The 26,470-nt window shown below is 41.1% G+C and overlaps 1 protein-coding gene across 2 annotated transcripts in view; it reads left to right on the forward strand.

The window, feature by feature from the left end:
• pfkpa (phosphofructokinase, platelet a) overlaps positions 1–26,470 on the forward strand; it is a 106,319-nt gene that overhangs the window by 50,708 nt on the left and 29,141 nt on the right. The window contains exons 6-16 of one of the 2 annotated variants that reach the window (XM_052016025.1): positions 1,552–1,596; positions 1,715–1,823; positions 8,452–8,547; positions 10,605–10,697; positions 10,829–10,954; positions 12,797–12,861; positions 17,235–17,304; positions 17,780–17,926; positions 20,688–20,758; positions 22,184–22,271; positions 23,966–24,118. In XM_052016025.1, coding sequence (XP_051871985.1) covers positions 1,552–1,596; positions 1,715–1,823; positions 8,452–8,547; positions 10,605–10,697; positions 10,829–10,954; positions 12,797–12,861; positions 17,235–17,304; positions 17,780–17,926; positions 20,688–20,758; positions 22,184–22,271; positions 23,966–24,118 — 1,063 coding nt within the window. Of the gene's footprint in view, positions 1–1,551; positions 1,597–1,714; positions 1,824–8,451; positions 8,548–8,776; positions 8,873–10,604; positions 10,698–10,828; positions 10,955–12,796; positions 12,862–17,234; positions 17,305–17,779; positions 17,927–20,687; positions 20,759–22,183; positions 22,272–23,965; positions 24,119–26,470 lie in introns of both variants that reach the window. The other variant, XM_052016024.1, reaches the window with a different exon arrangement.

Raw genomic sequence — 26,470 nt, forward strand, 5'->3', positions numbered from 1 at the left:
AGCCCAGTGCATTACGGACACCAGTCTCCCCTCCTTGGACTCTGTCTTTACCTCTCGTTGTCTTGATGTAGCAGCCAGCATAATCAAAGACCCCACCCACCTGGGACATTCTCTCTTCTCTCCTCTTCCATCGGGTAGAAGATACAGGAGCCTGAGGGCACGTACCACCAGACTTAAGGACAGCTTTTACCCCACAGTGATAAGACTATTGAACAGGTCCCTTATGCAGTGAGATGGACTATGACCTTCTACCTTGTTGTGACCCTGCACCTTATTGCACTGAACTTTTTCTGTAGCTGTGACACTTTACTCTGTACTGTTATTTTTTTTTACCTGTACTACATCAATGCACTCTGTACTAACTTAATGTAACTGCATTGTGTAATGAATTGACCTGTAAGATCGGTTTGTAAGGCAAGTTTTTCACTGTTCCTCCGTACAAGTGACAATAATAAACCAATACCAATAATAGAGAAACAAAGGACTGCAGATGCTGGAATCTAGATGAAAAACACGATGATGCTGGAGGAACTCAGCAGGCCAGGCAGCATCCATGGAGAAAAGCAGGTGGTTAGTGTTTCGGGTCAGGACCCTTCTTCAGTGTTTTGCTCTGCTTTTCTCTCCTATATATTGGGCTTCCCCTTTTTCCTCTCTTCATTTCTGAAGAAGGGTCCTGACCCGAATTGTTGACGGCCTGCTTTTCTCCACAGATGTTGCCTGGCCTGCTGAGTTCCTCCAGCATCATCGTGTTTTTCATTCTTCAAGTGGGTACTGTTGGAGGGAGAGATCAGGAGTGTGCATGTACCAACTATTGATAAAACAAGCAAAAAAAAAAAATCTGAGTTATCTGGAGTGTCAGATTGTTTTCTCTGGAGCGACAGAGGCTGATGGGAGACCTGATAGAAGTTTATAAAATTATGAGAGGCGTAGATAGAGTAAATAGTCAAGAGTCTTCTTCCCAGGGTACAGATGTCAAATACTAGAGGACATAGCTTTAAGGTGAGGGGGGGAAGGTTTTTTTTTCCCCACAAAGAGTGGTAGGTGCCTGGAAGGCATTGCCAAAGGTGATGGTGGAAGCAGACACAATAGTGGCATTTAAGAGGCTTTTAGATACATGAACATGCGGAGGATGGAGGGACGTAGATTATGTGCAGGCAGATCGGTTTGGTTTAATTTGGCACCATGTTGAGTACAGACATCGTGGGCTGTGAGGTCTGTTCCCGCGCTGTACTGTTCTATGTTCTGTCTCTAACTTTTCACAGTTCTGATGGAAGGTCATCAATGTAAACTGCTAACTCTGTTTCTGTCTCCACAGATCCTAGTTATTCTGTGGTGTATTTCCAGCATTTGCTGTTTTATTATCATTTTGACCCTGGCCATGCAATTTTCGTTATTTTTAAAGGCAGAACCTTTTCCAGGAATATTTAAACAAAAGAGAATTCATTGTGCTTAATAACAATGGTCTTTTACTGAACGTTATTGCATCTTGGGTAAGTAAGTATGAGAAGGAAGACAGAGTGGTTTGTAATACTTTCATCCTTCCTTTCACAGCCACCAGAGGACTTTTGTGTTGGAAGTGATGGGTCGCCATTGTGGGTGAGCAAACATTGTGACATTTGATAAATAGTTTGAAGATCGTTGTGAGTGAAGTGATTGGAAAAATAATTTTTAAACATAATCATTTGAAATTCAGTGAAGTTTGTCATTGCTCTAGGTACCTTGCTCTAGTGAGTGCCTTGGCATGTGGTGCAGACTGGGTGTTCATACCAGAAAGTCCTCCAGGTGAAGGATGGGAGGATCAGATGTGTCAGAAACTCTCAGAGGTAAAGTGCTGTTCTACCTCTCAGTCTTGGGATTGAGGATGGTTTGTTTACACTTGGGTTTTTTGGGTTCTGAGATGACTGAGGCCAATGTGAGAACAGCAAACCCCTTCCACCAATGGGGCAGGAGGTGCCTGACAGGGCATGTGGAAACATTGCTGGTGAAGTGATCCACTCCTATCACCATTTATAGAGGGTGTCTCGGTGTATAGGGAGATTCTGAATGCCATCATAAATGCTTCTTCTCCACTTTGAACAATCATGAAGCAGCAATTCCTAAGAGTCCAAGGGCATTTTGCATTTTTTCAAGGGGGCTTTAAGCACTTCCTTGAACTCTTTTCCTCTATTTTGTCCACTAATTTCTTCCCATGACTGATCTTAGAATAAAGGATAATGGAATAATCCCATGGGTAATGGAATAATTCCCTTCTCCCAGTTTCTCCACTGCATCTGCCCTCAAGGTGAGGCCTTCAAGGTGAAATGCTCTCCTTTGTCAGGAAACATGGCTTCCTTCCTACTGTGGTCACTTGAGCCCTCTCTCACATCTCCTCTATTTCCTGCACTTCTTCTCTCACCCCACCTCCACCCAGACAGCAGTGATGAGAGTTCCCTTGGTACTTACCTTTTCACCCTACCAGCCTCCGCATCCAATTAAATTGGTTTATTATTGTCACATGTACTAAGGTACAGTGAAAAACTTTGTTCTGCATGCCATCCATACAGATAATTTCATTACAACAGTGCATTGAGGTAGTACAAGGTAAAGCAAAAACAGAATGCAAAATAAGGTGTAACAGAGAAAGTGCACTGTAGGTAGACAATAAGGTGCAAGTCCATGACAAGTTAGATTGTGAGGTCAAGAGTCCATCTTATCGTACTGAGGAACTGTTCAAATAGTCCTGTATCAGTAGGATAGAAGCTGTTCCTGAGCCTGGTGGTATGTGCTTTCCGGCTTTTCTATTTTCTGCCTGATGGGAGAAGAGAAACTGTCTGGTGTGGGCGGGGTCTTTGATTATGCTGGCTGCTTCACCAAGGCAGCAGGAAGTATAGACAGAGTCCATGGAAGGGAAGCTGGTTTCTGTGATGTGCTGAGCTGTGTCCACAACTCACTACAGTTTCTTGCAGTCACGGGCAGAGCAGTTACCATACCAAGCTGTGATGTATCCAGACAGGATGCTTTTTATGTTGCATCAATTAAAACTTGGTGAGGGTCAAAGTGGACATGCCTAATTTCTTTAGCCTCCTGAGGAAGTGGAGGTGCTGGTAAGCTTCCTTGGCCATGGTGTCCATGTGGTTGGACCAGGACAGGCTATTGGTGTTGTTCACTCCTAGGAACTTGAAGCTCTCAACCCTCTTGACCTCAGCACTGTTGTTGTAGACAGGAGCATGTGCACTGCCCTCCTTCCTGAAGTCAATGGCCAGCTCTTTTGTTTTACTGATATTGAGGGAAAGGCTATTGTCATGACACCATGTCACTAGGCTGTCTGTCTCCTTCCTGTTATCTGACTCATTGTTATTTAAGATACAGCCCACTACGGTGGTATCATCTGCAAACTTGCAGGTGGAGTTAGAGCAGAATCTGGCCACACAGTTGAGTGTATAGGGAGTAGAGCAGGGGACTGAGGACACAGCCTTGTGGGGCACTAGTGTTGAGAATAATCATGGCAGAGGTGTTGCTGCCTATCCTTATTGATTGTGGTCTGTTGCTCAGGAAGTTAAGGATCCAGGTGCAAAGGGAGATGTTGAGTCACAGGTCTTGGAGTTTGGTGACAAGTTTGCTTAGGATTATTGTATTGAAGGCAGAGCTGTAGTCAATAAACAATAGTCTAATGTAGGTGTCTTTACTGTCCAGATGCTCCAGAGATGAGTGTAGGGCTAGAGGATCCAGAACATCAGCCTTCATGATTTCTACCAGCTGCAACGAGATCCCATCACTAGCTGCATCTTCCCCTCCCCACCCCTTTCTGCCTTCCCCAGGGAGCACTCCCTCTGTGACTCCCTGGTCCGCTCATCCCTCCCTACCCACTCCCTACCACTGTGTAAAACAATGTTCTTATATGCTAAGTAGAGAAATGTAATTTTCTTCCATGCAACCCTGATTTAACCCACCTTTTTTGGAACGGAGGAATTTCTAGGAAATAAAGTTTGAACAGTGTGGATGCTAAACTGTATGGCCCAAATCTTCAGAAAGCCTGTCAGTTGGTGCCCCTGTAAGTGCAGGCACCTACTCATTTATCTGAAGGTAAGCAACAGGCTTGAGCACCCATTCACTTGTCTACCATCATCCATTTTGCACAATGGTACAGAGTCCATCGCTGCTATCAAACCTTCAGATGATCATCAGCATCAGGGTCCATGGGCAGCAGCAAGAAGCATAACCAGAAGAATGGCACAATGGAAGATTTAATAAATAGCTGATGTGCTGAGAATATCTCTCAGGATATAAGTGAATGCGTATCCTGGCTAACATACAAACAAATGCAGAGTTGGGACATTTTACATTTTATGACTGAAACAGTTTCTGCAAGCTTCATTTCTTTGTAACTGGGGAAGAAAAAACTAGGTAGTAGATAAATGAAAAGTGGGACGTGAACTACTTCCTCTTAAGTTTTAGTAAAAACCATTGAATTAATTCTTCATGACCATCTTAATCCCTCAAGTGAGTACGTCCACAATTCCTTTCACCCTTTGTGTTTCTATCTTAAACAATTCATTTTAATAGATGTCTATTATCATCCATCTTTCATTTAGAATTATGCTGGTTCATAATTCATATTTCTTAATTCCATTCATTTATCAAATATCTCTCCTTGGTACTTTCCCTATTCACAAATTATAACATAAAATCACAGTGAGAACAACATAAGCTCACACATTCTCCTCCAAAATGTCTCTTGGAATGTCAAGTTTTGTTGTACAATAAATACAGGGTTTTGGTTCTTGCTGAGTATGAATTTTTCAAAGCCAAATCCAGGCAGCCTGTTATTCCATTTCCTCAGCCAAATTTTTGATTTAAAAAAAACATTTTGTCATTCTTTCTGATCTTCAGTCTTTCTGATCCTTAATCTTGTGGAATGCAAGTGGATATACTTTCGTTTAAATACAATGGATCACTATCAAGACTAGTATCATTTGCTTTCAGCATTCGTGCAAGAAAAGAAATCTTAACTGCCAATCAACAAAAAGTATAGAATGTTGCTTGTGATGACCGTTTGTGTGATATTATGATAATGAGCACATTGGCTCATTAGAAATAACTAAGTTGACACCCTTGTTAACTTATCAAGATAATGAAATAATGTTACAAACAAAATATCAAATCGCATTACTGAAATGATAGAAACGTTATTGCATGGAAGGAGGCCATTTGGCCCATCAAATCCATACTGATTCTATGCAAGACCAATCCAACCACCTCTCCCCATCGCCCAGCAAATTCCGTCAAGTATTTATCCAACTCCCTTTCCAACACAGTTGAACTACCTTTACCTTTATCCCCAGCAGTTCATTCCAACCCTGACGTTAAAATATTCTTCTTCATGTCACTGCTGATTTTTCTGTCAGTCACCTTCATTTGATTTCCTCTGGTATTTGATCCTTCCACCAATGTGAATGGCTTATTTCCGTCTCTGTACCCTTCAAGATTTTAAATACCTCCCAGGCAACATCCTGGCTGTAGTATTAGGACCCAGATCTAGTTGCACTTCATGCCACATTGTTTCAGCACAGTGACAGCAATAGTTTTTACCCAACAATGTGGAAAATTGCCCAGATATGTCCCATTCACAAAAAACAGGATTAATCTAATCTGACTAATTACTGTTCAATCAGTCTCCTCTCAAGTATGGAAGTGATTGAAGCCATCATCATTAGTGCTATCAGGTGGCACTTACCAAAAACCTACACACCAGTGTCTAGTTTGGCTTCAGGTCTACTCAGCTCCTGACCTCATGAGAACCTTTGTCCAAACGTGAATCAGAGAGCTGAATGTTGAGGTAAGAGTGACCATCCTTGACATCAAAGTAGCATTTCATCAAGTGTAGCATCAGGAAGTCTTGGTAAAACTGAGTCAATGGGTATCAAAGGGAAAATAGTCCAATGGCTCAAGGCATACCTCACACAAAGGAGGATGGTTGTGATTGTCAGAGTTCAATCATCCCAGCCCCAGGACATCTCTGCAGGAGTTCCTCGGAGTGGTGTCTTAGGCCCTACCATCTTCAGCTGCTTCATCAATGACCTTCCTTCTGTTATAAGGCCAGAATTGGAGATGACATCTTGCACATGGAATCATCACTGTGCAATTGTCACTCTTCAGTAAATGAAGCAGTCCGTTCCTGAATGCAGCAAGACCTAAGTGATTCAGGCATGGGCTTAGACTTGGCATGTAACAATCATGCCACAAAATTACCAGGCAATGAGCATCTGCAACAAAAAAGAAACTAACCACTTACCCTAGAGGGTTGAGAGCTTCAAGTTCCTGGGAGTGAACATCACCAACAGCCTGTCCTGGTCAAATCGCGTAGAAGCCCAGCCGAGAAAGCTCACCAGTGCCTCTACTTCCTCAGGAGGCTAAAGAAATTTGGTTTGTTCCCTCTGACTCTCACCAACTTTTCCAGATGCACCATAGAAAGCATCCTACCTGGATGTATCATGGCTTGGTACGGCAACTGCTCTGCCCAAGACTGCGAGAAACTGCAGAGAGTTGTGGACACAGCCCAGCACATTATGGACACCAGCCTCCCCTCCTTGGACTCTGTCTTTACCTCTCGCTGTCTTGGTGAAGCAGCCAGCATAATCAAAGACTCCACCCACCCAGGACATTCTCCCTTCTCTCCTCTTCCATCAGGTAGAAGATACAGGAGCCTGAAGGCACATACCACCAGACTTAAGGACAGCTTCCACCCCACTGATAAGACTATTGAACGGTTCCCTTATATAATGAGATGGACTATGACCTCATGATCTACCTTGTTGTGACCTTGCACCTTATTGCACTGTACTTTTTCTGTAGCTGTGACACTTTATTGTTTTTACCTGTACTACATCAATGCACTCTGTACCAACTCAATGTAACTGCACTGTATAATGAATTGACCTGTACAATCGGTTTGTACGACAAGCTTTTCACTGTACCTCGGTACAAATGACAATAATAAACCAATACCAATCAAGTCGCCATCATTAATATCCTGGGGGTCACCATTGACCAGAAACTCAGATGGACGAGCCAAATAAATACTGTGGCTACAAGAGCAGATCAGAGGCTGGGTATCCTGTGGAAGATAACTTGTTTCTGGACACACCGAGACCTTTCCAAAAACCAAAGATCAGGATTGTTACGGAATGCTCTCTGCCTGCCTGGATCAGTGCAGCACCAACAAATCTCAAGGAACTCAACACCATCCAGGACAAACCTTGATTGGTACATTCCCTCCACCACTTGCACACACCAGCTGAAGTGTGTACTATCTGCAAAGTACTCAGTAGTTATTTACCCAGATTACTCTCACAACACCTCCCAAACCCAAGATCTCCGTCACCAAGAAGGTCAAAGGATGCAGGTACATTGGGAGCACAACCACCTACTGGTTCCCCTTCCAGTGTGAAAATACTGTATATCTTTGGTCCTTCATCGTCACTGGATCTAAATCCTGGAACTCCCTGCCCAACAGCATCATTGGAGTACCTACATCGGAAGGACTACAGCAGTTTAAGAAGGCAGCTCACTGCCATCTTCTCAAGGACAATTAGGGTTAGGCAATATATGCTGGCCCCGCCAGTGATACACAGATCACGAAAAGGAATATTAAAAAGAAAACCCACAAGTTTTTGTCATATGTAAATTTGGAAATGGTGTCCTGTGTGCAAGTGATTAAACAAAATTAAGACAAGCAGTGGCCCTAGTACCGATTACTGGGTACCACCACTGCTCTTTTCCATCCAGTTTGTAAAGGCTATTACATGGTTCTTTATCAAATGCCTTCTGAAGGTCCATACACACATCAACTGTAGTTCCTTTATCAATATTCTCTGTTACTTCATCAAAAATCTCTATCAATTAGATTAGTTAGACACAATCTGCCTTTAATAAATTCACAGATTTCCAAGTGCTTTTAATTTTGTTCCCAATTTTAATTTCTAAAGCTTTCCACCGAAGTTAAACTGACTGGCCTACATTTGGGTTTATTCCTACAACCTTTTGGTTTGAACAGGTGTGTAAATATTTGCAATTCTCCAGATCTCAAGGACCACCCATGCCCCTTGGGTCCCTTTCAAATCTTGCCCCTCTCACCTTAAACCTATGCCTTCTAGTTTTTGATTCCTTTTCCCTGGGAAAAAGAATGTGTGCATTCACCCTATCTATGCCCCTCATGATTTTATACACCTCTATATGGTCACCCTCTGTCTCCTACGCTCCAATGAATAAAGTCCAAGTCTGCCAAGCCTCTCCCTATAGCTCAGCCCTTCGAGTCCTGGCACCATTCTCATAAATTCAACATTCTTTGTGTTAACAACCTGAGTCAAACTAAAGGTTTTTGATAAGAGAGGCTTGCAAAATCTCCCCATTTAATGGTTTGCGGCTTACAAAATAAGTGTTCATTTTCCCAGCATTTCTTTCTGTGTTCTTTAGAACCGTTCGAGGGGCACCAGATTGAATATTATCATAGTTTCAGAAGGAGCAATTGACAGAGATGGACAGCCAATTTCTTCCAATATTGTTAAGGATGTGAGTACTGAGATAAAATGCGAACATGGAGCCCATTGCCTGCTCATAGTTTCACTCCCAAAATATCAATTAACATCAGGCCATGTTAACCTCATGTAGTCAATAAATAGTGAGAGTATGGGGATTTCATAATATAAGAATTTTGTGGAAGGAAACTATAAAAGCAGAATGTGCTCCAGTGCCTGAATTTCGATGTAGTTTCATGCAATCTTTATTTTTTTCCTCTCAGAATCGTGCGGGAAAGAAAAGGCTGAATATCATAATTATATCAGAAGGGGCAATAGATTGTAACAACAAACCTATAACTTCTGACATGATTAAGGATGTGAGTACAGTCCTTGAGGCACAATGCTGCTATGACCAATTCCTGCAATGCCACGCTAACCTTTCCTGCTTGCTTTTGAAATATGGTCTTCATAAATTGCAGCGCTGCATTTACAGTAGCAGTCCCCTTCGACACTCTAATCAAAATCTTCTGCGTCTTTCCTTTTGAATTTGATGTTTTGCACTTTACTGTTTGGATTTTCTAGGGCATTTTTAAGTTGGTTATGGATATGACAAATTGAATAGGCTCTGTAGTGCGTGTGCTTGAATCCTTTATCATAAGGAGATTTTTTTTGCATATTTATTGCATGCAGTGTATAGTAGTGACAAACAAACACATCATAATGCATTTTGGTAGCACAGTGAGCCAGGAAATTGGTGGCTTCTATTCATCTCTCTCCCACATTAGACATGTATATTGTGAAGAAGTGGGTCAGAGACTGTTTAGTAAGGCATCAGCAGAGAATTACCTAGATGGTTGGGGAAGGGGCTTATCCTCTTCCTGCATTTCACTGTACCTTTGTTTCAGTTCCTCTGGATTACTGGTAATGCATACATCTAAAACACATCTCAGATCTTTCTTATTTAAATGAAAATTGAATCTCTGCAGTGTGGACAAAGTTGCAGCAATGCTTCCTAATGCATCAAGATAGCCTTTTAATTCCCAGTAATCTGGCTGGAATTTCCAGGCAGTGAGATGTTTATTTCCTGGATTTTGTAATGGAAACATAATGTGGCCCTGCAGGAGTTGAACTCTGGAGGTGTGTACTTCTGTCCTGTTGTTCTGGTTTCTAGTGCTGCTAAGTATCTATTTTGGAAGTAAAGGTTACAGCAACTCTTAATTTTTGTAAATTTTAAGTAAATAATTACAAATATTTCTTGGGTACTTTGTTCCTTAACATGTCAGTCCTGATGACGGATGCTTGTGTCATCTGTATCAATCCAAAGGTAAACTTGCAAGGTTATAAATAATAGAACAGATTGTTAGAGGGATTAGTTTTCCTGTGTAAAAGGATAGTTTAGGTGAGTAACAGGTTGATAATTCTAATTTATCTTAAAAATTGTGAAATGTTTGGGAATTGACAAATAAGATTCTGTGAGTTAGTTCGACTTTCTGGGGCATGTTTTATTCTATATGTTGTTCCATCTTTTTGCATCTTCTGACTAAGTAGCTGCAGTTTAGTTTTAATTATTGCTGGTGATAGAGTTGCTTGCAACTTTACTAATCCACTGAATTAACTTGCTTTGCATTTTGTTCACCACTTACATTTGTGCACACCTTTCTTGCGCTACTTTAGATATGCTGTTTTGATCTGTTCTATTAAAAATTAGAATTAGAACATTATTGAATATAAAACAACCTCTTGCTGATCATTGCATAGTTATCAAAAGGAGCATTAAAAAATTGGGTGAGGCTCCTTTAAGAAAGGAGATTAAAAGCAATTTATGTAGCAGGATGTTATTAATACCTATCAATATTTAAATGCTACTTTAAATTTGGGATTATGTTGGTTGTAATTTGTACCTTTATAATATTTATTGTAAGTCCCTTTACAAGAATATTAAAGTAAAGAGGATTAATGTGAGGGAAGTTGACAGTAATTAAAACACTTTTGCCTTGACATTGGTGTTTAACAAAATGTGACTGCACTTGGCGAGGTGTCCTCTTCATTATCAAGTTTCATCTCTTAAGTTGATTACAGATAATGTTCTTTTACAACAATTTCTGACAGCTTGTTGTCAAGCGGCTGGGTTATGACACACGTGTGACCATTTTGGGTCACGTTCAACGAGGAGGTACGCCTTCTGCATTTGATCGAATCTTGGTAAGTAAAATGGATCCTCTTGTATGAAGCAGCAGCATTCTAATAAAACCATTCTTGTTACAGCAGCTTTTTTTCTAAAAATGTAATAATTTAAGTCTGATTCTTGCTGCTGTGTTTGTTCTGTGCTCCAGGCTAGCAGAATGGGAATAGAGGCTGTGCTTGCCTTGCTGGAAGCTTCACCAGAAACTCCAGCCTGTGTCGTATCACTGTCTGGGAACCAGGCCATCAGAGTTCCTTTAATGGAGTGTGTACAGATGGTGAGTAGTGAAGTTGAGTTAATTGCATAGTATGCAGCCAGCCCCAAGCCGTTGCAGGATGATCTTGTTTGGCAGAGTCGTAAGGGCATCTCTTGATTGTATCTCATGAGTGTTTTTTAATACATGGGTTTCAAAACAAAGGCTCTCTTTTGTGCTTGAAGATTATTTCATTGACACCTGTTTGGCACTTTGATTGCAATGAAATGTCAGTTCTTTCTTAATATTCATCTTCGGAATGAGTTTGAGAATGTACTTGCTCAAACTATTGATTTTCCCAGTTAACCATCTGCATGAATATTAACTACCTGGAATGCATAATGAGAGCCTTACAAAAGATGAGTACAACTACCTCCATGCTAAATCCTATCATAATTTCCATCGTAATATTTCCCCTTGTTAAGATTACAGTGTTATTCATTGACAAAATGGAAGTTGTGAACTAGACCAGAAATGTTTGAACAAACTGTCTTGTCAGGCCATATCAAAGGGTCAACTCTGCATTCCTGCCACCCCCCTTGCTTACCAAGAATCTGTCCATCTCTACCTTAAAGATAGTCAAAGACTCTGCTTCCACAGGTCTTTGAGGAATTGAGCTGAAAAACTCTTGACACTCATTGTCGTCTTGGATGAGAATACCCCTTATTACAAAAAAGAGACCTCCAGTTCTATTTTCTGCCACAAGAGGGAAAATACTGTCCACATCCACACTTTCAAGACCTGATTTGAGCCTGAATCTTTCAAGGAAAGGATAACAAGATCAGAATGGGACTCGGAAGATGTGATTTCAGAATAGCTAAACTAGAAGCAGGGCCTACCAGGTAAAAGCACAATCAAAGTAGCAATTGCTGTTTTTAATAGTCTGTGACCATCTAATTATAGGTCCCTCCTCCTAGCTAGTCTCTGCCCATTCAAAGTTAATCCTTAGGAGATAAATGAAAGGCAGACCTCTGAAGTAGTGCATGGAGCTGGGTAAGTGGGATGTTTCCATTGATGAATGATTAGCTTAGGTGAGTTCCATTAGTTAAGCTGCTGACTAGAGATGAAGTAAAATCAGTTGATAAGCAATGTCAAGAAATTAAAGGGAAGTACACTTCTCCGGTCTGATACTTTATTCCCAAAATCCACCAGGTACAAATTGGGAAACGACAGCAACCAACCAATTGCATCAATAGCTTCTTCACATATATGTCCTTCCTTTTACTTTCTCACTAACAATATTAGTAGGTACATTCCAAAATAATTCGATTGTCTGGAGAAAGCAAACAAGTCGCACGGCTCATCAACTGTTAGAAATGTTTCCTGTGGACAGCCACTGTACTCGGACTGTAGATCTGTTCTAGCAATGGGAATAAAAGACTCAAATACAGTTAACATTCCTGAGCAGCTCTGTTGGGTGTGCAGCAGCATAACGGCCACAGTACTGGACTAATAACTCACAGACTCTGAATGCAAATACCACCATTACTAGTTGGAAGACTGAGTTCATTTGCTGAGTTTTATACCAACATGAGATAAAATAATGGTAAAAGCTAATGGAAAACTTTTTTTCCCTTATCTCTGGAATTCAATATCATGTTTGAACCAAGGCTGAGGGTCTTAAAGCAAATCCCATCTTTCTTTCTTAAAAAAAAACTAGCTGTCAAAGGGAATTTATAACTTTGTGCAGTTTTTTTAAAGTTTTTTAAAAAAAAATTCATTTGTGTTTGAACAACTCAGTTAACAAGCAATAATGGAAAGGTCCTTGAGAATCTTAAAACATACAGTATTTCCACTTAAAGGGAAGTTATAATCTTTATAGATGTTGCAAGTTTAATGTTATTAACTTAAAAAATTTACTATTAGACAATGGATGTTCAGAAGGCCATGGATGAAGGGAGGTTTGATGAAGCAGTGAAGCTGCGTGGCAGGTAAGGTGATGTTTGACTTGTGTTCACAATGAGGTGTTACCCCGTTGCCTTGAGCTTTATAGCCAGCAAGCGCATGCTGTCAAACATTTAGCCCATCTACAATTCTGTGTCTTTTCTACGCTAATCAGTGTGCCTGACCTTACACAACAAGTCTATGATCTGCACAGACCGTAGTGCGTTACTTGTGTGCAGTTCTGGTTGCCCAGCTTTAGGAAGGATGTCATTAAGCTGGAAAACGTGCAGAAAACATTCAAGGATTTTACAGAGACTGGAGGGCTTGAGTTATAAGGGGAGACTGGAGCGGCTGGGACTTCTTTTTCCTGGAGAGTAGGAGGCTCAGGGTGACCTTGTGGAGGTACAGTATATAAAATCACAAGAGGCATAGATAAGATGAACGGTCATGGTCTTTTTCCAAGGATAGGGGAGTCTAAAACTAGAAGTCAACACTAAGATGAGAGGGGAAAAATTTAAAGAGGATCTGAGGAGCAGCTTTTTCCACACACAGGGTGGTGGGTATGTGGAACGAGCTGCCAGAGGAAGTGGTAGAGGTGGGTACAATTACAACATTTAAAAGACATCAATGGATGGGGAAGCTTTAGAGGGATATGGGCCAAATACAGACAAATAGGACTAGTTCAGCTGGGCAACTTGGTTTGCATGGATAGGTTAGGCTGAAGGGCCTGTTTCCACGCCATATAACTCTGACTCTAAGAAGTAGAATACATTCTCCTGGAGGATTTACGTTGTCTAGTTTAACAAAATGCTGTTTGATATGTGTGCTAAGAAAGATTAAATGCAGACAATGGAACTAGTTTGCAACTTTCTGTTTTGGACAGCACAGTGGCACAGCTAGTAAAGCTGCTGCCTGTGTGGAGTTTGCATGTTTTCCCCGGGTACTCCAGTTTTCTCCCACGTCCCAAAGACGTGTGGGTTGGTAGGTTACTGAGCCACTGTAAATGACCCCTGGTGTGTTGGTGAATCTGGGGTAAGTTAACAGGAACATGGGAAGAAATAAGAATATGGACTGAATATAGGATTAGTGTAAATGGGTGGTTGATAGTCGGTGTAGACTTGGTGGGCCAAAGGACCTTCCTTCTGTGCTGTATGACTAATTTACTAGTTAAAAGATTGAGATATATAGACAACGCACAAAGTAGATTTTTTTCAATCATTCTTGGTTGTATGACAGCTTCCATCTCAGTTTTTTTCCTTCCCTCTGCTTCTCCCTCTTGGCTGTCTGAACGATATAAATTGTCTGGTTGCTTGTAGTGTCACTGGCTGAGCCACTGGACATTGGTTTATGCTGCTTCAACACCATGGGACATTTTCTTCCTTTTGTAGATTGGGGCAGATTGTCCAGGAATTGGCCCATTATCTAAACTGATGACTCGCTGTCCCTTACGTTGCAAGACCCTGAATACTCGCAGGCTAAGATTTTTTAAACAATTTTCAAGTGCCTCTGATAGTCAAAAGCATTTTAAAAACTATTAAAATGCATTTCACAAACTAAAAATAAATAAGTTTATTGCAAATATATTTAATTGGAAATACAAAATGACTAAGTATTAAAAATCATGAATTACATTTACCTTTCCCCACAGGTCAGAGATCCCATTCAGATGCCTGGTGTCACCAGTTACACACCAGTGTGCTGTGATGTAGGGCTGGGTATGAAATACATCAGGTTGCCCTCCTCAGCACATTAGTGCTCCTCTGCTGGGCTCATTATTGAGTCCAACAAAGGCGCAGAGATTCACACATGTCAGCATCTGACCTCCAGCATGGCTCAGATTTGCACGTTTGGCTATGAATGTGTGGAAGTCCAAGATTTCCTTTCAAACCCTTTTCAAAGGGCTTGAAAGGATAGATACTGAAAGTCTGGGATAGAAACAGAAGATGCTGGAAATACTCGGCAAGTTAGGCAGCTGCTATATATCGTTCTCCACAAAACACTGGCTTTACAGTACACCTGTAGTCAGGCTACAGGGGTGACCCTGGGCTTGTAGTTGCCTGTGATTTTACTTCTCCCTCCCACTACCCACAGGCCTTGCTGGTTTTATTCTTGAGCAGCACCTCCTCGGCTGACTGGGGTCATTACAGCCCTTTGGACTCAACACTGAACATATGATGTAGCCCACAATGTCTGTGCCAACCTTGATGCCAATTTAAACTAATTGCATTTGCCTGCACGTGGTCCATATCCCTCCCTCCCCTGCCTGTTCATGTGCCTGTCTAAATGCCTCTTAAATGTTGCTTTCGTATCTGCTTCCACCATTCCCCCACCAGCCCGTTCCAGGCACCTACCACTCTTTGTGTAGAAAACTTGTCTCACAAATTTCCTTTAAACTTTCCCCCTCTCACTTTAAACCCATGGCCTCTATTATTTGACATTACCACCTTGGGGGAAAAAGACTGAATACCTACCCTATCTATGCCTCTCATAATATTATAAACCTCTATCAAGTCACCCCTCAACCTCCAACACTCCAGAGAAAAAAAAAAATCCAAGCTTGTCCAACTCTCCTTATTGCTAATACCCTATAATCCAGGCAACATCCTGATGAACCTCTTCTGCAACCTCTCCAAAACCTTCATATCTTTCCCTTAATCTGGCAATCAGAACTTAACACAATGCAAGGCAAGTTTTTTTTTACTGTACCTCAGTACAAGTGACAATAATAAACAATACCAGTACTCCAAATGTAGCCTAACCAAAGTTTTATACAGCTGTAACATGACTTGCCAACTATTATACTCAGTATCCCAGCTGATGAAGGCATATATGCTGAACACGTTCTTTACTCTCCTATCTGCTTGTGTTGCCACTTTCAAGGAGCTATGAACTTGCACCTCAAGATCCCTCTCTACATCAATGTTCCCAAGGGCCCTGCCATTTGCTCTGTACTTTTCGCTTACATTTGACTTCCCAAAGTGCAACACCTTACACTTTTCCAGATTAAACTCCATCTACCGTTTCTCCACCCCTGTTTCCAACTGATCTGTATCCTGCTGTATCCTATGACAATCTTCTTCATTATTTATAACTGCCAATTTTTGTGCTGTTTCCAAACTTGCTAATCAGCCCACTTACATTTCCATCCATATCACAAACAACGGATGTCCGAGGACTGATCCTTGCGGAGCACCATGGGTCACAAACCTCCAGTCAGAATAATACCCCTCCACCGCTATCATTTTTCTTCGATGGCTGGCTAATTTTGAATCTAATCTTCCAAGTCACTGTGGATCTCAAAAATCTTCTGGATCAGCCTACTGTGAGGGATCTTGTCAAATGCTTTGAATTCAACAGCTTCAGTTACCCAGCCAGCACTTTTTTTTTTGGATCCTTTTCTGATATTTTTCAGATTTAATTTGCTCCTCCTATTTCTATCTCTCCCAGTTGCTGCTTCTGTTGTTCAGTAGCCTTCACCACTCTTTCACCCAGCACCACAAAACTTATGTTACTCAGTCTCACTGTATCACAGACCTTCCCTTTATTTTTCTCTGCTCCTTCCCATTTCCTCCCTATCCCCACCATCTTTCTCTGCAAATTTAATCTTGTTTATTTTCAACTTTGCCCAGCTCCAATGAAAGGTCATTAACCTGAAGCATTAACTTTGTTTCTCTTTCCACAGATGCTGCCTGGCCTGCTTAGTGTTTTCAGCATTTTCTGCACTTCATATTTTTAGCATCTGCACAATTTTATTTTTGGCATGGAGTTGAAGTTTTAGTTTGGGGATCACTCATCAAAACTGCTGAGTTATTGACCCAAAATCCTCTTCTTTTTCTCCATAGATGCTGCCTTGACTGAGCATTAATTCTTTCATCCACATGTTAGCCACCTCTTATATATTTTAGCCCATTTGACGGTTCTTGGCTGATAATGCTCCTGCTCGGTGCATTGACATTTATAGAGTTGGATAAAATCAAGTTTGTTGTTGAATGTTCCACTTACAGTACATAGCATATAAATATTTAAAGCCCAAAGGAAAGCTCTTTGGCACATCACATCCATATCAACCATTGCACCTACAGTATATCAACCGATGACTATTCAGACTAATCACACCTGCTACCCTTGACCTGGTCCTTGGAGCTTATAGCATTCAGAGTGTATATCCAAGTACACTTGCGTGTGATGAGGGTTTCTATCTTCACCAACCTTTCAGCTGACGAGTTACAAACCCCCAGTACTATTTGGGCAAATGTTTTTTTTCTCAACACCTCTCTAATTGCCTTAACTTAATTACCCCATAATTATGTTAATTGTGTGTCCTCCAGTTATTCTCTGCTAATTTAGTTGTCCAGGCTTTCAAATCTAAGATTAAAATAGCAATGTGGCTCTTATACCTTTTTGTTGTTTCCGCCTGCAGGAGTTTCGAGAATAACTTAAATACTTACAAGTCTTTGGCGCACAGGAAAATTCCAACACATCAACCTACTGTAAGTGCACATTGCATTGAAATTCATAATGACACAGAAGTAATTTATTTTTAAGCAATAAACAATCTGCTGAAGGAACTCAGCAAGTTGAGCAGCATCTGTGTGGCGGAGTGGGTTATGGGGGAGGAATTGTCAACGTTTCAGGTCGAAGATCTGCATCAGGGAATTCCTTCCCCTCCCCACAGGGGCTGCTCGACCCAGAGTTCCTCCAGCAGATTGTTTCTTGCTCCAGATTCCCGCATCTGTAGTCTCTTGTGTCTCATCTTTAATTTATTTTAATTTTTTTTCTATTTCAGTTTTTAATTTCTAGTGATTTTGGTAAACATAAGAATGAGATCTAATGTTTAATAGGCTACTGACTTGCAACCATGTGTTTAACACAATTGCACAAAAGTCCTACCTGTTGCCCTTTGCATGTGCCGCATTGTGAACAGTATTGACCATCCCCTTTCTTCTTGATTCCCTTTACCTACAGGTCCAATTCAATGTGGCCATCCTTAATGTGGGAGCTCCAGCAGCGGGTATGAATGCAGCTGTTCGCTCTGCAGTGAGAACCGGCATCTCTGAAGGTCACAGAATGTTAGCAGTCACTGATGGATTTGATGGCTTTATGAAAGGGAATGTGAGTGTCCCAATTGTTTATGTGCATTTATACAGTGAATCTGAGACACTGCCAGGCCACGGGTGATTTTTTTTCCTCAGTTTTCCATGAATGCTTCCAGCAAATGTGTTCTACGTGAATTAAACTTCAGCCTCTTGTGTGATCTTGGTGGCTTCATGGGTCTATATTCTTTTCTTTAAAATAAGATATCTTTATTAGTCATATGTATGTTGAAACACACAGTGAAATGCATCTTTTGTGTAGAACGTTCTGGGGGCAGCCCGCAAGTGTCGCCACACTTCCGGCGCCAACTTAGCGTGCCCACAACTTCCTAACCCGTACATCTTTGGAATGTGGGAGGAAACCGGAGCACCCAGAGGAAACCCACGCAGACACAGGGAGAGCATACAAACTCCTTACCGTGGCCGGAATTAAACCCAGGTCACTAGCGATGTAATAGGGTTACACTAACCACTAATATCATCCTGGATAAGAAGCATCTGGATGAGCACTTGAATTGTCAAGTTATAGTAGACTATGAAAAAAAGTGCTGGTAAATACGATTAATATAGATAGGTACTTAGTGGTCAGCATAGACGTGATGGTCCAAAAGGCCTGTTTCTGTTCGGTGTGACGCTATAATGAGCAGTTGATTATTTTAGGCTAATTACTTATTATTCAGTGAATCATAGAGCTCTACAGCACAGAAACAAACTGCTTCAGCCCACCTCATCTAGGGCAACTGTAATGCTTTTTGCTAATTCTATTTGCCAGCATAAGGCCCATATCCCTCTATGCCTCTCGTATCTAAGTACCTATTCAAGTGCCTTTTAAATGTTGCAATTACATCTGCCTCTACCACCACCTCTGGCAGCTCTTTCCACATACCCACTGCCCTCCGTGTGGGGGAAAAAAGATGCCCCTCATGTCCCTTTTAAATCTTTCTCCTTTCAACTTGATCTTATGCCCTCTAGTTTTAGACTCCCCTACCCTGGGAAAAAGACTGTAACCATCCACCTTATCTATGTCCCCCCCCCCCAATGATTTTATAAACCACCAAGGTCACCCCTCAACCTCCTACACTCCAGAGGGGAAAAAAAAGCCCCAGCCAACCCAGCCTCTCCTTATAACTCAAGCCGTCCAGTCCCCATAATAACCTCGTGAATCTTTGGAAGATTCTTTTTTTTAAGTGGATGAATTTATTACTTTTCAGACCCCAATGGAAGAAAGATGGTTGGGGCCAGAAGAATCTAAATAGTTTGTTTTCAGATTTTGATCTATAGCATTATATGTTTAAACTTTTCACGTCTGCTTAAAGTTATTGAGTAGAAAGTTTTTTAATTTTTGGAGCTGAGAAGGATGATGGGTGATCTCACTGAAGCATATTCTGAGAGAGATTGACGGGGAAGTTGATGTTTCCTCTAGGGGAGGAGTCTAGAACTGGGCAGCTTAGTCTTAGGGGAAAGAGAAGGAATTTTGGAATTTTGTAACCCAATGATTTGTGGATGCTGAATCATTACATGCATTCAACCTTGACCTAGGTGTCTCAACTAAGCACAGGGGCCCAAAAGGTCATGGGAGTCAAAGAAAAAGGGAGCTGTGTGCAAAGGTCAGATACGTCGTGACTTTCTTGAATAGTGGATCAGTCTTGAAGGGATATGTTCCGATATTTCTCTCATTTCCTACTTTCTTATGCCTTTATGTATGTGTTTTGTAGGGTGAGGAGTGGGAGACTGGAATTATTTCTTCTTTGGGGGAGAGAAGGAGAGACCAAAAATATGGTCTCTGTAGAGTGGGGAACAGAAGATCAAAACTATGTCCTTCTTGGGGGTGGGAACAGGATTCTTGAATTTTGTCCTCAATGGGTTGGGGAACAGAGACTGTAGATTTCCGGAGTGTGTTTTAGTTGGAGGTCAGAATTGGGAGCATGGGTGGGTATTGGGACCAGTAGCACAAAAGGAAGTGGGAGTTCTTGGGATCGGGTGAGATCACAAATTGTCTGTTGATAGGAAGGGTGTTGGGTTTTCTTTGGAAGCAGCTTGCAGTTGGTTTCACAGCAAGGATGTAGGTAAGTAAAGTCCACACCTTGCATACTTCCAATGTTGGCACGGAGGATTATGACCACATTCAGTGGTTAAATGCTAATGCCCCCAAAGTCACCCAAAAGGAGCTTTGCAGGGGCAATGATGTCTTCCCATGGGCTCCACTTGGAAAATTCAACTGGCATTTCTCTCAGGTTGAGAAGGGGAAGATCAGAAAGGCAACTGAGGTCAGGGTAGGGAGGGGTTGGAAGGGTAATGAAAGCAGGATGGAACTTTACGTGGGCAGTAGAGGTGGGTTCAGGGTATTTAGTTGGGTGAGGTTTATGGAAATCGCATCAGGTCACTGGGGGGGGATTCACGGCAAGAAACATCCAGTCACATTTTCCAACCCAGAAGCGGTCATTATTGTGCTCTACTCTTGGAAAACTTGATTTTCAATGTTACCCGGTTGAAGTTTCTAGGCAAGTGAGTCCCCAGAGTCAATCCGGGTAAATACTGAGTGGAAGCAGGGCAACAACTTCATCACACAGCCACTTCCATGTAAATGGTAACTGGTTTCTGAACACCCGAGATTGAAATCCGGTCAATGCCCTGACTTGCAGCTGGATAATATTACTTGGTACAAAGCTTTGAAGATGGGGGAAAATAGAAATAAAGAATAGGAAAATTAGCCGTTAATGTTCAAATGTTTTGAAATGTATGCAGAACACATTACTATAACTCTTCTTTTCCTCCCCCAGATCAAAGAAATTAAATGGGGCGATGTTGGAGGATGGACCGGCCAAGGTGGTTCCCTCTTGGGTACCAAACGGTAAATACAGAGCTGACACCAGCCTGTGTGTCGTCAATCCAGAGTAAATAGAAATGTAAATTCTCATCTTTTGAGAATGAGAGTAGGTATGATCACAGTGTGGCGCTGGAAAGGATCGATCAATGCAGCAGCAAACACCAAAGAAAATTAACATCTATTGTCCTGATGCAGGGTATCAATCCTAAATGTCAACAATTCCTTTCTGCCCACAAATACTGCTCCACCCCCTGAGTTCCTCCAGCAGACTGTTTGATGCTCCACATTCCAGTACCTGCAGACTCTTGTGTCTCGCATCGAATGATGCTTTGGTCTCTGTTCCAGAGCATCAAAGCTCATAAGCCAGACCCCAAAGCCTTGGATGCAGCCAACTGTACATCAAAATATGCCAACCCGGTGCTCTCTTCATGAGATTGTCAGTGAAGGGTTGGACGTGGGGCAAGCTTTGGGAGTTCCCTTTGATTCAGCAGCTGTGACTCTGGGCTTCAGGATGGGAGAGATTGGGGGTGGGATGGAAGTAGGGTGGCACTTCATGTGGTGGGGGAGCAGGGCTGGACATTTGGTAATGGTGAGATTTGAGAGACCAGCTTTACATTGGGGACGGAAGTGAAGGGTGGTTACACATTAGGGAGTGGGGGGAGGGGGAGAAACGGGTCAGTGAGGTGAAAGAATGGAGGGATCCGGGGATTGAGGTATTTTACTTGTCTGCAAGCCTTCTCGTTTGATGCAGTGGAATTAAGAGCACTTTCCTCTTGATGTCTCCTACGACAAACTCCTCAAGGCAACTTGCTCCAAATTCCACATAAGACATCATCACCTGTGTCATATGGTCATGATTTGCTCCAAGTTAAATCAATTTTCAGTCACTGGGCACCGAGAAAACTAGTGCTATGAAATCCAATTTCCAGTCAACCCTCTTGGATTAATCAGTTCCACCTCATTTCTGAGTGTGTTCTGTTTTTATTACTTTGTAGCTATGAGGCTACACCGAGCTGTGCTTGGCCCATCTCTGGGATCAAGCCTGATTTTATATAAACACCAAGTGCCTCCCACAGCCAATGAGCATTAGCAGAGAACCTTTTTGTTCCCCAGCAGATGGATTCAAATGAAAGCCAAATCTAAAAATGGTTCAGAACTCCCAATGGCTGTAGTTGGGTGGGGTGTGTGGCACAGGAATGGTGGCATTAGACCTGGCAGAAGTGAGCCCGAACAGCCAACGTTGGACCTAATTTGGGCATGTTTTAAATTGCCAAACTATGTAATCTACAGACTTCGTAGCATACTTGAATTGCTGTTCATTTTTTCGGAGGTTCTGCATGAGTAGAAGATATCTTTCATTGGATTTATGCAGATATCTTTAATGTTTGTTATTGGAGCTATAAATCGATAACCACTGTTTCTGACACATCTTTTGTCTGTTCTTAAAAGCACCCTTCCTGGTGACAATCGCAAAGCTGTTGCTGACCAGATCCGTTTACATAACATCAATGCTCTGCTGCTGATTGGTGGCTTTGAGGTACGTATGAACTTTCTCTTCTGAAATTCCCTAAATACCTTGTGAAATTATTAGTGACATACAGATTTTGTGCAGAACCCTTCTTCGCTTTGCTTTTAAAAAAAAGTTAAATATTGGTGACACAAAGGACAATATTCTTGTTAATAAAAAGGCTTTCTGCAAACAGCTACACACATACAATAATACAGCTTTAAATTTATAAACAAAAGTAATAATCTTTGTTTCTTTCTATTATCCAAAATGTGTGCAAAGTTCAAATACACTCAACCCAACTTTACATACCTGAATAATATCTTGGAAGATCACCTTTCACCTACCCTGCAACCCCTTCCACACTCTCCCTCTAACTTTCCACCTCCTTTGCATTCCCTAATGCTCACTTTATTGAGATTAATTTCTTTTAAAGATATTAGTAATGAATGTTGGTGAGCAGATCCACAGGGAAACTCTTCAACCAATATCCAGATAGGACCCAACTGTAAACACAGTTTCTGGCTTGGTACTGAATGAATTCAAAAGCAGTAAGCACTGAATTTGGCCATGTGCAAAGACTTTGTGTTGCACTGTGTAAAAGTTGCTAAGCCTCTCTGGGCAACCCACAATAGGGGGTGATGCTTTCAAACTTCACAGCACATCATTTGGCAGAACTGTTCCTTGCATTGTCACATTTCACATTCTTCTGGAATTTAATCACTAAATCAAAAACATATTGCAAAGATTGGCCTTTACCTTGTACATTGGAAATTTTGCATGGCAGCAGAATGCATCATAGAATTACAGGTAGCCTATTCAGCCTATCAAATCCCTACTAGCACAATGTAAGAATCCCAGTTCAGATGAAGGGTCACGACCTGAAATGTTGATCTCCATAGATGCTGCCTGACCTGCTGAGTTCCTCCAGCATTTTGTGTTGTAATGTATGAGTACCTTAGCTCATCCCACAAGGCAACCTTCTCCCCAATTACTTATCCAGATCCCTGTTAAATGTTGCAGTTTTATCTGCCTCCTCTACTACAGTTGGTAGTAAATTCCAGACCCCAACATCACTGTTTTAAAGAAGTTTCATTTTCATACCACTTTTGACATATGTATCATAAAAAAATAATCAAGCCAGAAGTTTAACAAAGGGATTCAAGCAATAATAACTGCAAATGCACACTTCCAGCTTTTGCTGCACACACCCAGTGTTTACATAATAGTTTTAAATTCTTGTTTTGAATTTTCTGTACCTTCTATGATTAGGGTAGAGTGAGAGAAAGCTGCCACTGGTTTAGAATTAGTCTGCTTATTTCCTTGTATGCTATAGCTAGTTATTAAATGACAGCAAATTAATGTTATTGTGTGTTAAACAAGAGTATGCAATAAACATGAATGTTTGGTAAATGTAACTGTTGATTGGTTGAGACGATAGGGGTTTGTGTAAAGCATAAACACTAGATTGACCTATTGGGCTAAATTGCTTGGATCTATGTCATAAAGTTCTATTTTACAGTGTAATTGAGAATCTAATATAACAATGTTTAATTGATGACTTAAATATGCCCAGGCAGTAACAGCAGTGAAGTGTTTCCAGCTGGGATGACGGTTGGAGCACTGAATGACACTGGGATGCTCCAAGTGGCTTTCCCTTTGGTCCTTGCCATGTTTCTAATTTGTCAACTGTACCTACAAACTAATCTGAATATGCCCTCCAGGCGTACCTGGGACTTTTGGAACTATTAGCTGGGCGAGCCAAGTATGACGAGTTCTGTATTCCCATGGTAATGGTACCTGCCACTGTCTCCAACAATGTGCCTGGTTCAGACTTCAGCATTGGTGCAGACACTGCCCTGAACGCTATAACTGATGTAAGTCTGGGAATGTGTTACTGCATTTTAAAACAATGGTCTGGAGAGACATGGGACCACTTCCGCTGCATCTGTTATCTGCCAGCTCTAGCAGGATTGATACTGCAGTTCCAAACAACGGGCCTCCCTCTCAAATCTAGAGTCATGCTTATTTTCATGATTTGTGCATCACAGTAGGCTATCGGGTTTCTAACTTTAGTTAATTAAACATTTCCTTTTTTTAAATGAGCTTGAGAATATTGTTAACCAATGAAGCCTTTGATCTACCTTTCTCTTTTAGCAATGCAAAACTGATATTGATGAGTCTTCATTTAGTTGAAAGTCATCACTATTGAAACCCCTCATCTTGACTTGTTAAGCTGTGGTAGCTCAATGCATTTGAGCCAAAATTTCCATTCCTGCTTTGAAATGATTATGTCCAAAAGGTTTATTCAAGTTAGTTGACAGCCACTGTTTTATCATCTTTAACAAATCTCAGCACTCTTAGAGATTTTGTTTCATTTGAATTTATTGCTCAAAATTATTTGAAATTAAATATTTAGACAGCAAGGTAACCCTCTCAGCTTCTCCACTGTATATATATTTTTCCAACAACATCTCACTGCATCCGTCTTTTCTGTGGAAACAGGTTGGACCATGGATTAGGTAATTTAAGTTATTAAGGAATCTTTGGCCCTTCTGTCTCCTCTTAGCAACCTTGTGATGATTGTTCTCTCTGGGAGGGGGAGGGGTGTACAGCAGTCTGATCCATGTTAGGGCTGGTGGATAATATCACAGTAAAAAGGTAAAGAATTATGCAGTACAGCATTAAATCTTTGTGTTTTTCAGCCAACACTTGTTTTGCTGCATATTAATCACCTTAGTTTGTGTACTAAAAAGGCAACATTCCATCATTTTCAAGAAACTCAAGCCTTAACAAGTGATACTCATTATCTTTCAACACCAAGGTATATTTATAAAAAAAGAAAACTTTCTTTTAACCTTTTGGGAGTATATTGAAACAGCAAGTTTTGTTTCTCAGTCTAAAATTTCTCCATAGTGTATCAAATTAAATGGCTCTAAAATCATGACCCAATTCAGTAGCATTTTTTATAATGATATTTGTTCCCCTGTTATCAGTCACTGCTAATGTTGTTCATTTTTGTTTACTCTCCTTTCTGACTATCTTCATTGAAAGGGGAAAAAAGTGTAGAATTAAAACTTAGCCAGTTTTCTGTGTCCTTTATTCATGTTCAATAGTACTAGTAAGGAACTGAGGCTGAATATTTCTAACTTGGCTGTCTTATGTTTACACATTGATGTACAAGTCAGTGACTTGGCTTGGAACTGACTTGGTAGCAGTGTTGCAAAAGGGACATTGTACGAGGAATGCTGTTATTAGGTGCACTCCCCAATGCAGAAATGACATGAGGCATGCAAGGGTAACTCACATCTGGAAACACCCAGTTGCATTTCACAACTGGTGTGATTTGATCGAGAAGTGGTCACAAACGTGATTTACTCCAACTCAAATCAATTTACAATCACAATGTTGAGGAAAGCAGCATTGTGTGATTCACTTTCTAGTCATTGGTGTCCTATTTATCCATCACCCTTAAGGTTCTAATGCACCAGTGCTTCAGGTTTAAATGTCTCTTCCTTGTATTCAATGCCCTTATGGCCTCACCCTTTGCTGTGTCTGTAATCACCTCGTATTTCTCCAAATCTCAATGCATCCAGTTGACACGTACACATCCCTCACATCTTTCAGTTACCTGAGCTCTCGAATTTCCATTCTACATCTTCTTTCTTCACCTTTTAAGATACTTGTTTAAAGCTATATCTTTAACTACGCTTTTAATCATTACTCCATATATATTTCCCTTAACTTTAGTGTAGGCCTTGTTGTCTCATTATACTCCCAAGTGCCTTATCATTGTTTTGCATATAAATTCAAATTGTTGCTCTTGGTAGTAATTTGATTATTGAATATGGATTAATGCAATTTGCATCTGTTGAAGTTTAATTCATCTCATTTCAAATTCATAGTGAGGCAAGCCCTATTAGTTACTCACTCAGTTGTAATAATATATTTCATCCTTAATTTAACTTTTCAAGATTATGATGAAGTGTTGCCTGTGCATGTGTCTAATCATTTACACATCCCTCTCATCCCTTTTTGAATACTCAGAATTGGCCTTGTGGTGCCATTACATAGTTCAACCAGCTTCTGACTGTGTGTTTCAGTGTAAGCTTTCTAGTATGTTGCAGCTGCTTTGCATGCTCTTTTTGATGTATTTGCTAATGGGAAGCCAAACTTCTCCTCACACCTAAAGCAATATGATAAGATGGGTTTAGTTGCACGATACAGTA

This window comes from Pristis pectinata, chromosome 5, assembly GCF_009764475.1.
Source record: "Pristis pectinata isolate sPriPec2 chromosome 5, sPriPec2.1.pri, whole genome shotgun sequence".
NCBI lineage: Eukaryota > Metazoa > Chordata > Chondrichthyes > Rhinopristiformes > Pristidae > Pristis > Pristis pectinata.